Consider the following 15,720-nt stretch of genomic DNA (forward strand, 5'->3'; position numbering starts at 1 on the left):
ACATATGTACACACACACGTATACATTCTTTAACAATTGAAGTAAAAAGAATTTTTTGCAGAATTAAAAAGAGCTTTGTTATTCTCTCTGTAAATGGCAAGAGACCATCACAGCTAGACAAAGGAAGCTGCTGCTTGGACATGTATCGTGTTTACTGTTGGAGAGGCCTGCAAGGACAACTGTTTGAGTGGACAGTTGAAGAAGAAAGAGAGGCAGGCTGGCGAAGCTGTGACAAACGACTGCCTGAGAAGACCTGACCAAGATGGGTGTCACCTGGGAAGAGGGGTGCAGTTTCGTTCAGAAAGGCACAGTTTGGAGAACTCTGATCATCTGATGCTCTTTTAGTGAATAGAGATAACATCATCATCATCATCATCATTCTCTTTGTACCTTGAAAAATTGTGTTCTTTAGTGGTGAAATATGAGATCCAGTTGGAATTGGCAATATAGGATTGGTCCTTATGTCATCATCCCCCTCAGATGTGTGAAGGATGGGCTGCAAGGTGAAATGGATCATGCAACAATCTGAATAATAGTAATAGTAACCCAAAAGGGTTACTATTTGCCAAAAGGCCTGAAATTTTGGGGGAGGGGACTAGTCAATTGCATCACTGGTACTTAATTTATCAACCTCGAACGGATGAAAGGCAAAGTCATCCTTGATGGAATTTGAACTCTGGATGTAGCGACAGGCGAACTACCACTAAGCATTTCGCCCAACAGGCTAATCACTCTGCCAGCTCACCACCTTAATAATAATAATAATAATAATAATAATAATAATAATAATAATCCTTTCTACTGGAAGCACAAGGCCTCAAATTTGAAAGAAGGGATTAGGTTGATTACATCGACCACAGTACGTAACTGGTTCTTATTTAATCGACCCTGAAAGGATGAAAGACAAAGTCAAAAACCGGCAGCATTTGAACTCAGAATGTAGTGGCAGACGAAATACTGCTAAGCATTTTGTCCAGCATGCTAATGATTTCTGCCCGCTTGCCACTTTGATAATAATAATAGCTTTACATTTTGACACAAATCCAAAAATTTTGGTGGAAGCGGGTTAGTTGATTATTTTGACTTTAGTGATAGACTTGGAGGGATGAAAGGCAAAATGGACATCAAGACAAAAGGCCTTCAAGTGGCTGTTGTGACCACAGTTATAATAATTGTGCTTTTTTGCCTTGTACCATCAGTTTCATGCGCCTATATTTCTGCTCCCCTAAACTGGGAAAAATTTTATTGTCAATAGGACTTGTAATTATGTATTGTGATATGAGAATGCATACTCTAATTAAATGTAGATAATCTTTCATAATTAATCACAGTTATGGAGCTGCTACTATTTGTGAGTATAAGATGACAAAATTAGGCTGAGTTTATTGTACTTTGTATATTTTAATGCCATTGAACTGTGTCATTCACTGGTTCAACCTTCTTTATTTAAGTCCTATATTCGGTACTTACACATTGGGTTTTGGCTTGTGTAACCTTTTGGATACCGACCTGCACAAAACTGTCCTTGGCTCTATAATATAAATTCCTGTTTTAAAGTGGTCCAGATTAAAACCTTCCCTTGGAATTCTATGTTAATTTATTTATATCCCGTGCCCGTGACATGTGTAAGGATTTTCGAGCGAGATCGTTGCCAGTGCCCCTGGACTGGCTCTTGTGCGGGTGGCACATAAAATACACCATTTTGATTGTGGCCGTTGCCAGTACCGCCTGACTGGCCTTCGTAGAATTTTCGAGCGAGATCATTGCCAGTGCCCCTGGACTGGCTCTTGTGTGGGTGGCACATAAAATACACCATTTTGAGCGTGGCTGTTGCCAGTACCGCCTGACTGGCCTTCGTGCGGGTGACACGTAAAAAGCACCCACTACACTCTCTGAGTGGTTGGCATTAGGAAGGGCATCCAGCTGTAGAAACTCTGCCAAATCAGATTGGAGGCTGGTGTTGCCATCCGGTTTCACCAGTCCTCAGTCAAATCGTCCAACCCATGCTAGCATGGAAAGCGGACATTAAACGATGATGATGATGATGATCCTAGCTGAAGAATGGCAGCTATTTTGATAAATTCTTCATTATTTTCAAAATTACTTGAAACAGAGGCCGATTATTTTAACAGAAATATAACAAAGGATTAATGATTATCTGATTATAACACCAACATGTGGTAGCCTGAGTTGTTATACAGTAATCCCTCAATGATTACTGGTGTTACGTTGCAAAACTTCCCGCGATGGGTGAAAATCTGTGAAGTAGACTCTATACTGTACTGTATATATCTTTAAAACAATTATTTTTATAATTTGTAATAACAACACCCTGGAGGAATTGACGTAAACTTTAATAAACCGCGATATGCTTGGCAACTGGTGTTGGTGTGTTTACATCCCCATAAGTTAGCAGTTTGGCAAAAGAGACCAATAGAATAAGTATCAGACACTCTAGCCACTGGGCCATGTCCCTTCAGTATATATATATATATATATATATATATATATATATATATGAGACAGAGTATCAGTCCCTATAGTTTATATATCTGCCATTCTTGTATTTATGCCTTAGCAATTTATCTCCTTATAGTGTTGATATATAACCCCCACCCCACCCTCCACTGTTTTCTTTTCACTCTAAGGCCAATATGAAAATAAGGAAGAAATGGGTTAGCTAACCTTGAAATTTGTTTTTTCACTGATTCATCAGTTTGCAATATCTAAAACATCCACATTTAGCCATTGATGTTGGTGGTAACTTTAAAAGTTGACCCTGAGTGTAATGGTGTTGTTGTTGGTGGTGGACCAGGGAGAGAAGTGGGTTAAGGTGTCACTCCTATATTTTGGGTATTGTTTACTCTGTTACCTCACCACCATCACCATTCTTCAATTGCCTTCTCTCTTTCCTGCCACCATTATCACCATTCTGCTACATAATGAGTTGAAAGAAAAGAGGGGAACACATCTAAACAAAACATCCAATGTGGTTTGTTTGCTTAGCCTTTTATTGATATTGGTGGAGGTGGTTGTGTCCATGGCTTGTGTGGTGAAGTCAAAGGCAGTGGTCATTGTTACTGGTAGTATTAGCTCTTGTTGTTGTTGTTGTTGCTGCTCAACTCCCAAGCCAATTTCTGATCCAGCAGACTTATGATGAAAGGTATCCAGGGGGTCTTGACCGTCTTGTCTTTTAACTCTCTATGAAGGCCTGCTGAAAAGTTCCTGGTTTTAAGGCTACTGAAAAAGGCCATGCTTGTGAGTGCACACACCTACCCAGTATACCCTGTATGCACATCAGTCAATATAACTTTATACAAATCTACCCTGTTTGACAATCCCTTAGAGCAGGGGTTTTCAAACTTTTTGACTTGCGGACCCCTTTATATTTCAGGCTTTACCGTAACCCTAACCCTTATAAACGCTTATGAAATTTATGCATAAATATTTGCTTAAAATAACATATATTTTTACATTTATTTATTTAACAGTATTTAGCAAATAGGTTTATTATCAATTAAAAGATTTCGATTAAAAAACATATATAAAATCAAATTGCCCATAAAAAGTATTTGCTGTCCACGGACCCCCTGTCTTGTCCTTGAGGACCACAGTTTGAAAACCCCTGCCTTAGAGTATAATGGGGGAAGGCTGTGGGTGAGGGCCTTTCCACTTCAGGCTATTCTGTAAAAACCCAGTGAAATAAATTGCCAGAACAGGGCATGTTTTCACACTCTCTTCAGAACCAGCTCTCAGACATGGTTATTTACGATATCTGATCTCGCCCACTATCAGCCTAGTATTAGTTGGTTTTGGTGACCAAGGGGTGTTCTAAAGGAATGTTAGCGGGACGTGGGGTGGGGATGACAATTACTGTAAGGTGGAGCTGTGTGTATATCAATGAAGTGCTTATCTATTGCGGATCATATGACCTAGATGGCGACATCAGGGTATTTACCTCCATACAGCAGACTCCGCTGTCCCCAAGGACATCTCCGTACACACTCTCTATCCACCCACTGGCCTCCTTGACATACCAACCAACCAACCAGCTAGCCAAATAACCTAGCTTGTAATCAGAGCAATAGAATTATGGGTGAAGCGAAATTCTTTCATCTAGATACTGATTTTGTTATTGCCTTTTACAAACACGTAAAAGTAGTATTTACTTTACTATCGCATACGTGTATATGTTTATTTCTTAGACTTTTACAAGGGAAGGTTTGGCAGTGACTTCAAATTGTGTATGCATATGCATGCGAGTACACACATACACACACATTGTTTATTGAGAACATGTACACAAATTTTTATTGAAATACCTTTGGTTTTTGTTAGATGTGGGTTATCTTATTAAATTAACAAATAGGTCCTCTAATACCTCTTACAACCTTCATGTACATCGTATGTGTGTATGTATTATGTATATATATATACACATATGTATATATATATATATATATATATATATATATATATATATATATATATATATATATATGCGAGTAAAAATAAATACAAAAAAGGTTTTTTTTTTTGTATGATTGTGTATAGAGGAATATATTATTTTGTTTAGAAGAGTTCCAACACTGTCTGTTTTTTATGTTTTATTTATATTCCTGCAGAACCAATGTGGGGTATAGAATATGGAATATACAATATATAATATAATATATAATATAAAATAAAATAAAATAAAAATGGATGGCACCATGAAAGAAAGTATTGAATGTAGATGAAATATTGAGTGTTCAATATAAAGGATCAAATATATAAATATAAATATATAAAGGCGACTCGAGTTTCAGGGCTATTTCCCTTCGTCATGGCCGGTATGACAGACTTTAACAGACTGTTAAAGTCTGTCATACCGGCCATGACGAAGGGAAATAGCCCTGAAACTCGAGTCGCCTTTATATATTTATATTTATATATTTGATCCTTTATATTGAACACTCAATATTTCATCTACATTCAATACTTTATTTCATGGTGCCATCCATTTTTATTTTATTTTATTTTATATTATATATTGTATATTATATTATATATTGTATATTCCATATTCTATACCCCACATTGGTTCTGCAGGAATATAAATAAAACATAAAAAACAGACAGTGTTGGAACTCTTCTAAACAAAATAATATATATATATATATATATATATATATATATATATATATATATATTGGTGTAGGCGTGGCTGTGTGGTAAGAAGCTGTTTCCCAACTGCATGGTTCTGTGTTCAGTCCCACAGCATGGCACCTTGGCCAAGTTTCGTCTACTATAGCCCCAGGCTGACCAAAGCCTTGTGAGTGGATTTGGTAGATGGAAACAGAAAGAAGCCTGTCGTGTGTGTTTGTTCCCTGCCATTATTTTCCAGCTGATGTTGGTTTGTTTACATCCCCGTAATTTAGTCAGTCCAATGACTGAAAGAAGTAAAAGATGAAGGATATATATATATATGTGTGTGTGTGCGTGTGTATCTATGTATGTTAGTATGTGAGTATTCACAATTTCTATTGAATATTGCTTTCTCGTAAGTGTCAATATTTGTTTGTTTAGATTGCTGGCTTGATTTTAATAATACATGTGGGTGGGTTGAATTGTTGTGTATATATATATATATATGTATATATGTGTGTGTGTGTGTGTATAAATATATATATGTATACATACATACACACACACACACATGGATGATAATAATAATGTTGAATCATTAGATTTAATGTACTGTTGAAAAGTTTTGTTGGTGAGGTATAATGTTATCTCTAAGAAATTGAGTTTATCATGAGGTTACTACATATGTTTAGTCAAGTCTTTCCTGAGAAAAAAAAATATTGAATAGGCACACAAAATCTCTCTTTCTTTCTCTCTCTCTTTCTTTCTCCCTCTCTCTCTTTCTCTCTCTCTCTCTTTCTCTCTCTCTCTCTCATGCTATCACACACATAGGTACTTATTCAAAATCCATAACACCATTGCTGTTAGGGATTATGAGTAATATGAAACTCCACTAGAATAAACATTTCCTTTTCCTGTTTAATTCCCCCCCCCCCATTTTTTTCACTCTCTTTGAATAGTATCTTGTTCCCTAATTAGTAATAATTAAAACTGATTTCATTTCTTTTATAAATTAATAGTATCGTCATAGAACTCTTAACGATATCCTTGTAGAGGAAACATGAAATCTCTATTGAACACACACCATTTCCTTGTCATTCTATTTTCTATTCTCTTTTCCCCCTCCAAACAGTACTTTTGTTCAATTGTTAATGATTATTCCTACTGTAGGCACAAAGCTTTGGAAATTTTTTGAGGGAAGGGGGCTAGTCGATTACATCGACCCCAGTGCGTAACCGGTACTTATTTTATCGGCCCCCGAAAGGATGAAAGGTAAAGTCAACCTCGGCAGAATTTGAACTCAGAAAACGTAACAGCAGACGAAATACTGCTAAGCATTTTGCCAGCGTGCTAACAATTCTGCCAGCTCACCGCTTTTATTCAATCATTAATAACCTCAAGAGTAGGAGTAAGAATTGGTAGAACCACTTAGGGGCCAGCAAAATCCTTTGCAATATTTGTTCTGGCTTAAATGCATTGAGCTGGCAGAATTGTTAGCATGCTGGGCAAAACGCTTGGCAACATTTCATTTGTCTTTAAGTTCTGAGTTCAAATTCTGCTAAGATTGACTTTACCTTTCATCCTTTCAGGGGTCGACAAAATAAGTACCAGTTGAATACTGGGATCAATGTAATCAACTTAGCCCCTCCCTTGAAATTGCTGGCATTGTGCCAAAATTTGAAACCAGTATTTATTTTGGCTTTAAAAACAAAAGACAAATAGTAAATTGGTTTGGCCAATTTGTTTGATAATCACGTAGGCTCTCTACATATGAGTTCAAATCCTGCTGACGTCAACCTTGGCTTTCGTCCTTTCAAGGTTAATAAAGTATCAATTTTTCACCCACGATTGCAAGATTGTGGTTTCAAATCCTGGACTGGCACTACATTGTGTTATTGAGCAAAACACTTAATTTCACATTGCTCCAGTCCGCTCCGTTGTAAATGAGTCACCCTATAATGGACGGGTTTTCTGTTCAGCGAGGGTGTTGACCAGCCTATTTTACCTTCTGAGTTCAAATCCTGTCGAGGTCGACTTTACCTTTCATCCTTTCAGGGTTGATAAATTAAGTACCAGTTGCACACTGGGGTTGATCTAATCGACTGGCCCCCTCCCCGAAAATTTTGGGCCTTGTGCCTAGAATAGAAAAGAATGTTGGCCAGCCTGCCTGCCTGCCTGCCTGCCTGCCTAGCAGGGTGGCATCTGCTGAAAGCTGTGCGAACGCAAAGAAATGCACTGTGACCAGCAGTGTAAAACAACATCCGGTGGTCTGAGGGTTAGAGTGATATAGAGATATTTTAAAAAACAACACAAGAAGGTGGATCGAGAAACATTACCCAAATAACTATATTGTGGTGAAACTAGTAGCATGTGTGCAAGTGCACACATGGGTGTGTGTATATGCATGCATACATGTGCATGTGTGTATTATTTTGATTTATAATACAGGAAACTCCACCCTACAGATGCTAAAATATCCTTATCTCTAAAGTTATTTTCAAGTAATCTTCTTGTCAGTATTGTTCTTTAGTAATTAGACCTCTTACCAATTTTGTGAGGAAAGGAGAGAAGAGGAATTGAGGGTTACTTGGGGAAGGGGGGGGGGGGGTGATTTCGTTTTTTTTTTAAAATTTCTTCTTTTCTGTTATTTTCAAGAAATTTCTCTTTCCACATCATCTGATTAATCAATGGCATTTACTGTTGTTGTTTTGTGTATATAGGTTTTTTTTTTTTTTTGTTCTTAGCTGTTTAGCATTCAGGTAACTCTGTCAAATTTCTTGCTTATTTATTCACATTGTTTTAAATTAATCATGGATTACCTCATAGCTTTGAGATTTCGATGATGTGATTGTTTCCTTTTAGAATGACATTGAAGAGTAATTGTGCGAAGACTGATCTGGTCAGTTTGAATACAAGGCACATAGAATATTTGGCCCTGATTTGGCCAGTTTGAATGCTAAAGGGTTCAGCAGAGCTGCTGTACATGGTGTAGACCACTGGAGACATCAATATGACAATTACTGATGTTTCTGTCTGTGATCATCCTAAGAGTTCTTTTATCGGATTTAGGCTGTAATGTGTGGCCCCACTTCATTTTTTTTTTTAAATAGAAAAGAGTTTGTTGTTCTGTGAATAAAAAACTTAGAACGTGTGCACCATATTTTAATTCTTTTATTACAATGGCTGATATACTTTTGATCAAAGTGGTTGGCATTAGGAAGGGCATCCAGCTGTAGAAATCAAACCAAGCCAAAATAAATTATAGGATCCTTGTGTGGCGCCCTGGCCTTGCAAGGTCTGTCGAGCCATCCAACCCATGCCAGCTTGGAGAATGGATATTAAATGTTGTTGATGATGATGATGAATAGGAGTTCTCTTAGGAGCTCATCCTGGGACACATTGTACGTGGCAAGAGAGTTGGTCAGATTGGGTTTGAGTGCATTGAGACGTATATGTGCTTGGTATGTATGTATGTTGTTTAGCAGCAGTCTGCTTGAATGAAGCAGACCTATGATCAAAAATACACCAACTATGACCATCCTGTTTTAATTTTTCTTTTTCCAGTGGGTTATAATAATAACTGTTTCTTTGGTTGGTTTGTTTGTTTTTTGTTTTTGTTTTCTTTTTTAAGATGGTACGGTGGTGTATATTGAGATTTGGCCACTATTTCTTGCAAGGAAAGCCAGCACATAGAGGATGTTTTGTTGGCAAATGTGTGTCAGGATGGAGGTGAGGTGCAGAAGGGGAGGAAGGAGAAATTAGAGGGAAGGAGTAGGGGGGAGCAGTATCGTTGCATGTGTGCATATGTGCGCGGTGGAATTGGAATTGGAATTTGATGTAAAAATGTGCAGCAAATACAACCATCTGCAGTTGCAGTGCTATATACAGAGTCTTATTTTGGTTAGCAGAATGGTTGTGTGTACCAGTGTCTGGTGCGATAACATTGAGTAGATACCATTCTGTCTGCAAAAATATCAGTTACACTCTGTGTGTGTGTGTTTGTGTGTTTAAACAATCAAAGTCTTTTATTCTGAGATTTCTGAATCTTTCTTTCTACTTTTATTTAAGAAAAATAGTTTGAATTACCATCAAATGTTTATTGTTGTCACTAATAACATATGTGAGAGAGGGAGGTACACACCATCATTTTCTATCTCGCTATTATTATCATTATCATTATTATTATTATTATTATTATTATTATTATTATTATTCTTTTACTTGTTTCAGTCATTTGACTGTGGCCATGCGGGAGCACCGCCTTTTCAGTCGAGCAAATCGACCCCGGGACTTATTCTTTGTAAGCCTAGTACTTATTCTATCAGTCTCTTTTGCCGAACTGCTAAGTTACGGGGGACGTAAACACACCAGCATCGGTTGTCAAGTGATGTTGGCGGGGACAAACACAGACACACAAACATATACACACAGACATTCCTTAATTTTTGCTGTTTGCTGTGGTCGTTCCATAATTTTTGATGTTTGCAGTGGTCACTCCATAACTTTTGTATGCAGTGGTCACTCCATGACTTTTTTGTATGCAGTGGTCATTCTATAACTTTTTTTGTGTGCATTGGTCACTCCATAACTTTTGCTGTGTGCATTGGTCACTCCATAACTTTTGCTGTGTGCAGTAGCCACTCCTTAACTTTTGAGACTTCCAGTGGCCACTCCATAACTATTGAGGTTTGCAGTGGCCACTCTTTAATTTTTGGTGTTTGCATTGGTCACTCTGCTACTTTTGGTGTTTGCAGTGGCCACTCTTTAATTTTTGGTGTTTGCAGTGTTATATTCCTGGTCTGTGTTACTAACAATATCATTTTCACATGACTATCCATATAATTCAAGTCAATAAGGGAGTATTCACATAGTTGCTCAACCTGCTAGATATAGCAGTCAAACCTTTCTCAAATCACAAAAGGGACGTGAGTTGATGCTCTCCTTGATACAATGCAGAAAAAAAAGAAAAGAAAAGGAAACAGGTTAGTCAGTGTTTGAAATCCTTTGACTGTAGATCTGCCAGACAAGGCCTGATTAAGGCCTAACTAGCAATATTATTTAATATTTATAAATAAAAAAATGTCAACTTGTGGGCGATATAACTGCAAAAAATCTCTAAAAATCTCTTCTTCATGGATTACCTCATAGCTTTGAGATTTCGATGATGTGATTGTTTCCTTTTAGAATGACATTGAAGAGTAATTGTGCGAAGACTGATCTGGTCAGTTTGAATACAAGGCACATAGAATAATCATTAGCTAAGGTAGGACAATGGATGGTGATAATGGTTGCTTGTGTGTTGGACAGAAGATGTGTAGTATTTGTTGAAGGACAGTAGATGACCATGGCAGGGCATCAGATGGTGGATGGTAAGATTGGTAGAGTTTGGGACAAAATAGCATCTGGTGTTTGTTGCCAGTTGGTAGGCAACTGGCAGTCCATCAGCTACAGTGACAGAGGTTGTAGTTGATCCAATCAATGGAACAGTCTGCTCATGAAATTAATGTGCAAATGGCTGAGCACTCCACAGACATGCATTCCCTTAATGGGAAATTCAGCATGATACAGAGTGTGACAAGGCTGGCCCCTTTCGAATTACAGGTACTACTCATTTTGGCCAGCTGAGTGGACTGGAGTAATGTGAAATAAAGTGTCTTGCTCAAGGACACAATGTGCAACTGGAAATTGAACTCATGGCTTTACAGTTGTGAGCTGAATACCCTAACCACTAAGCCATGTGCCTTCATTGGATGGTGGGTGGTGATATCCATGATATCAGACAAAATGTAGTCAACTATACCATGCCAGATAAGTCCCATACCATTTAAGTACCATACTCAGCTTATATATTTTAATTCTGTAAATGATAAAAGAATTTGGAAATTTAGTAAAATACCCAACTTCTACACTATCAATCTGGTGTTTGGAACATAGCTGAACAGAAAGGTCCCTTCATGAAAATTATGGTAGATGGTTTTAGTTTCAATATGAAACAATTTAAAACTTGTATCTTCTCCATGTGCCATGTTTATAGGTGTTGGCAATCATGGACCTTCACTCCTTCCTGTCCCCTGTACAAGTTAGTGCTTTATTGGAATCAATCTTTCTGTAGCCAGCAGTTAAAGCCATTGCACATTTTCTGTTTCTTCTCTGGTCCTTTTTTTCTCTTCAGTTTTCCAGATGTGACCACATGTTCAAGATTTTGTTTTTTTTCATATGATGGCCAGTTTGTCTCAAGTATGACTTTAAATTGAATCTTTAAATTGGCATGACCGGGGTTCAGGAGTTCCGAATGTGGACTCACCATTGTTTCCAGGTCTACTCTGATCTGGAATTGAAGCACCTCCCAGGGTCCCAGCCAGAAACTGCAAGCACAAACCCTCACTGCTTTATGAGTGCCTCTTGGGAAAGGAAAAGGCTAGGGAAGCCAACCTCAACAGAAAATCAAAGAATGGAGTCCTTCAGGTGGTCTGCTGCTCTCTTTAACACCCTTCCAGCAACTCCAGGGCAAGTGGAACTTTCTAACTCCATAAGGCACTTCACCTAAGAGAAGGCCTCTCCAACGCCAAAATCTACAGCTTGCTGGACACTACAGCCATCTTAGCCATCTTAGCCTGCAGTGGTCAGACATCCAACTTTAAAGGGTGGGAGGGGATTACACAGACTTATTCTCACATCAAAACTACTAATCACAAGCAGGAAGAAAAGCCTTGAAGTGTTAGGGATCAGTTTACATAACCACTTGAGGGTGTGCCACTCTTTCTCGTAACCTTCAAACACAAAGAAACTGCCATCATCGTCATCACCATCATCATGTCCAGTGAACTTAACACTTCCCTCTTTATGTTGTATTAATAAATACATCAAGAAAGACAAAATATAACCCTAGCCAAAGGCTGTCTCAGGCAAGTTGATTAAATGATTAAAAAAAAAAAAACAACAAAAACTGTTTAAAAAAAAATCTGTGATTAAAAACAAGCTATTCATTGGATCATTTTTTTTTTTTTTCTTCGGTGTAGTAAGTTGTACCGAGTTCAAAATTTGGTCTTTATTTTCCTACAGATTGCTAAATTCAGTACCAGTGATACAATGAGAATAAGAAAAAAAGAATGCCAATTAGTCAACCATCTCTGCCCCTCTCCTTCTTGTCCATTGTGCTGCCCCATATGTGTGATCTATACTCTGTAGTAGCATGCGTTTGTGTTGTTTTTTGATTTGTTAAGAGCATGAGTATATGAGATAGAATTATGTTCATTATTTACAATGGACGGATAGGCATCCTAAACCTTGTTTGTTGTTACCACAATGTTTCGGCTGAGGACACCTATCCGTCCATTGTAAATAATGTACGCAATTCTTCATCTTAAAAATATGAAATAAAGTTCTTTTGTATTATGTTCTTTGAGTGCTTATGTATTGCGTTACATATTCTGAGTAGCAAGTCGACAAGGGAACTTCTATATCAGACATGGGCATCAAGTGAGCCACATTACTTAAAAAAAACCCCCCAGAAATTCAGAGGAATTTTTCATTAGGCATGCCATTCAGAAAGTCCTACATTGTCACTCACCCTGCTAGAAGTAACAGCTAATTCTCTTTAAATCACATACTACTGTCTTAGAAATGATGGCATGACCCCAACTGCATTGCTTTTGATCATAAGTCTCCTCAATCAAATGTTTTCCCAGAGAGCAAAGAATTTGTGGCACCAGTGTAATGCTGTTAATATATTGCTATTAAGCTCCAGTCCATGCCAGGCTGAGCCGACTTGTGGCCAACGGTATTCTAGCTTTCACTCTTACTTTTTTTTATGTAGCATAAAACATGCTCCGCAATGTTCTTTCTGCATTTTTTTAATGAGGATACAGTGTGATTTCAGAGAAAGTTAGCTGTTATTTCTAAAAATTCAATTGACTGCATGAAAGCGCCCTTACTGGCTAGTTTATGATGTAGGTTGAACCTATAAGTAGATAACTTTGACATGAGATTTTCAAGCAGGCATGCAGATCCTCCCCAGAAGTGAGTATATAGTTTTAGCTTGATGGTTAGAATACCATCGGGTCCGGTCACCCTGGAGGTCTTTAGTGGCCTGAAATGCAGAAGCTAGTAACTGTTCATATATGCAATGGAGAAGAAGAAGAAGCAGTGTTACATTACAGTGTTACGTGTGTGTGTTATACGTAAACAGGATTACATGTCTTAACCAAGGTTTCAGTTGTTCACTTTTGATCGATTGAGCACATCAATTTGCTGAATAGTTAAGCAAAAAGCCAATTGACAGAAAACTTGATATATATATATATATATATATATATATATATATATATATATATATATATATATATATATATATAGGTAAGTGGTAGGTTTGCCTCGATCCTTCAGGGGTAGTCTGAAGCATCCAAGCAACCAGGGGATGTTTAAATCCGGAGGCACTCCTGGGGATCACCTGTATGGGTTCCGTCTTGGGAAGAGGACGTCCAGAGGCAGGTAATTTATTGCTTAAACCGTAGTTTATGTAACTACGGTTTATATATATATATATATATATATATATATATATATATATATATATATATACACACACACACATGTACACACACTCCTCTTCAAAGCAGTTATTCTGCATGTCTTTGCCTACTTATTTTTTTACCATTCCATGCCACCTTCGCTAATGTTCCGTTCTTTTTGTTCTCTCTAACCCCTTTCCTGCAGGAGTTGGCATCGAGTGCGCCTTTCCAAGCTGATGACAGTGATAAGAAAATGGAAGGTTACCTCTTCAAACGCACGACCAATGCATTTAAATCATGGGTTAGGTAAGTTGTTGTTGTACTCTATTCATTTTCCATACTTCAGGTATCTCCTCCTCCACCTTTTTATCCTGTTGTTGTTATATTGTCATTATATTTTGCCAACTCCCTATATCTCGTTTATCTCCACTTAAACACGTATGTTCTGCTAGAACAAACTGTACTGTGGTAGGTACCACGAGAGAAACTCTCACATTGGCATTTTAGTGTAAAATGCTTTCCAGTTTATATTCCTAGCAAAATGCGCTCTTGTTTATATTCCTAGCAAAATGCGCTCTTGTTTATATACCACTCTTGTTTATATACCACGTTACACCTTCTGCCTTTCTTGTCTACCCTTGAAAGCAGGTTTTCTAAAAGGCCTATCAGAACCGGAATTCATTTGGAATACTTGTTGCTAAAACAAACACGGTCTGACTTCACATTTTGTCAGTAGGGCGGAGTTGAATGAGCAATTGTAAAGCTTATATAATTGTGTCTGTTGGCTTAATTATTTACAATTACATACAAATGTCAGGTGAGTTTGTCAAATGTCATTTTGGTATACTTGGATGTCTGCAATTCCTGTGCCATTTCATTTGGGTTAGCCAATGGTTCACAGATTTTTTTTTTATCAATTTTCTTGCTCTATGCTTATCACAGGTACCCATGACAACTGACTCAGTATTCTTCTCTCAATACATTATCCAAATCATTCTGTGTACTTACGTATTTGTGTGTTTTTGTCTGTATTGAAGTTAATTTGCCACGAGTTAAAACCCAGATTTGTTGAAGGAGAATGTCTGGTGACATCATTAGTTTCACTACAGCTAAAGGAAATCTATGTATCACGTAACTACGACATCATAGCCTTCATACTTTGTCAAAGCTTTGACCCTCTTGAAGTTTATTTTTCCACACTTAAATCCTTCTTTGATGTGAATTGTCTGGGGTGTATGTGTATGGCATATACTGGATGTGTATGTATGTGTTAATGTTTCTTTGTGGTTTTGGAGTTGCACTCATAATCTAACAATAGCTATTTCAATCTCTAAGCTGGGTGGTACGTTGTGTTCTTGAACTAAGCACTTCATCTCACATTGCTTTGTAATCACTTTGACACCTGACATGTAGTACACTGTGCACCTGTTCAGAAAATATAAATTTGATGAAGTGAGTGAACTAATGTATGGCACAAACAATTGATCACTACAAACAAATCATTTGAGCAAGTTGTTTGGCAAAAGTTGAACACTCATACATTGTCTTCACTGGAAGAATCCATTATATATATATATATATATATATATATATATATAGACCACTGGTTTTAATTGATTAATATCAATTTCTACCCTTATTAATAAATTTCATATATATATATATATATATATATATATATATATATATATATATGAAATTTATTAATAAGGGTAGAAATTGATATTAATCAATTAAAACCAGTGGTCTAGCATATTAAAAAAATCCGAAGATTAAAATTATATTACATACAAAAATAAGAGGAATGACCAGCAAAAGTGGACTCCTATTCTAGCATATAGGAGTCCACTTTTGCTGGTCATTCCTCTTATTTTTGTAATATATATATTTATTTATTTATGTGTTTCAGCCAAGATGTAAATAGAGGAATTTATCTGTAAATAATATGTGACAATTATTCGGTAGCCATGATAAAACTCCGAAGCTGGTATGCATGGGTGACTGCTGTTCTTCCAGAAACAACCTTGCTTGGACTTGTACCTCGAAGGGGAACTTTTGAGGTGCAATCCCATGGGCGTTCATG

The 15,720-nt window shown here is 37.2% G+C and overlaps 1 protein-coding gene across 10 annotated transcripts in view; it reads left to right on the plus strand.

Annotated features, from left to right (window-relative positions):
• LOC106877620 (arf-GAP with coiled-coil, ANK repeat and PH domain-containing protein 2) overlaps positions 1-15,720 on the plus strand; it is a 244,660-nt gene that overhangs the window by 178,864 nt on the left and 50,076 nt on the right. For all 10 annotated transcript variants that reach the window (XM_089341376.1, XM_089341369.1, XM_089341367.1 and 7 more), the window contains one exon: positions 13,843-13,943. In XM_089341376.1, coding sequence (XP_089197502.1) covers positions 13,843-13,943 — 101 coding nt within the window. The remainder of the gene's footprint in view (positions 1-13,842; positions 13,944-15,720) is intronic.

Source organism: Octopus bimaculoides, chromosome 24, assembly GCF_046866305.1.
Source record: "Octopus bimaculoides isolate indiv1 chromosome 24, ASM4686630v1, whole genome shotgun sequence".
Classification (NCBI taxonomy): domain Eukaryota; kingdom Metazoa; phylum Mollusca; class Cephalopoda; order Octopoda; family Octopodidae; genus Octopus; species Octopus bimaculoides.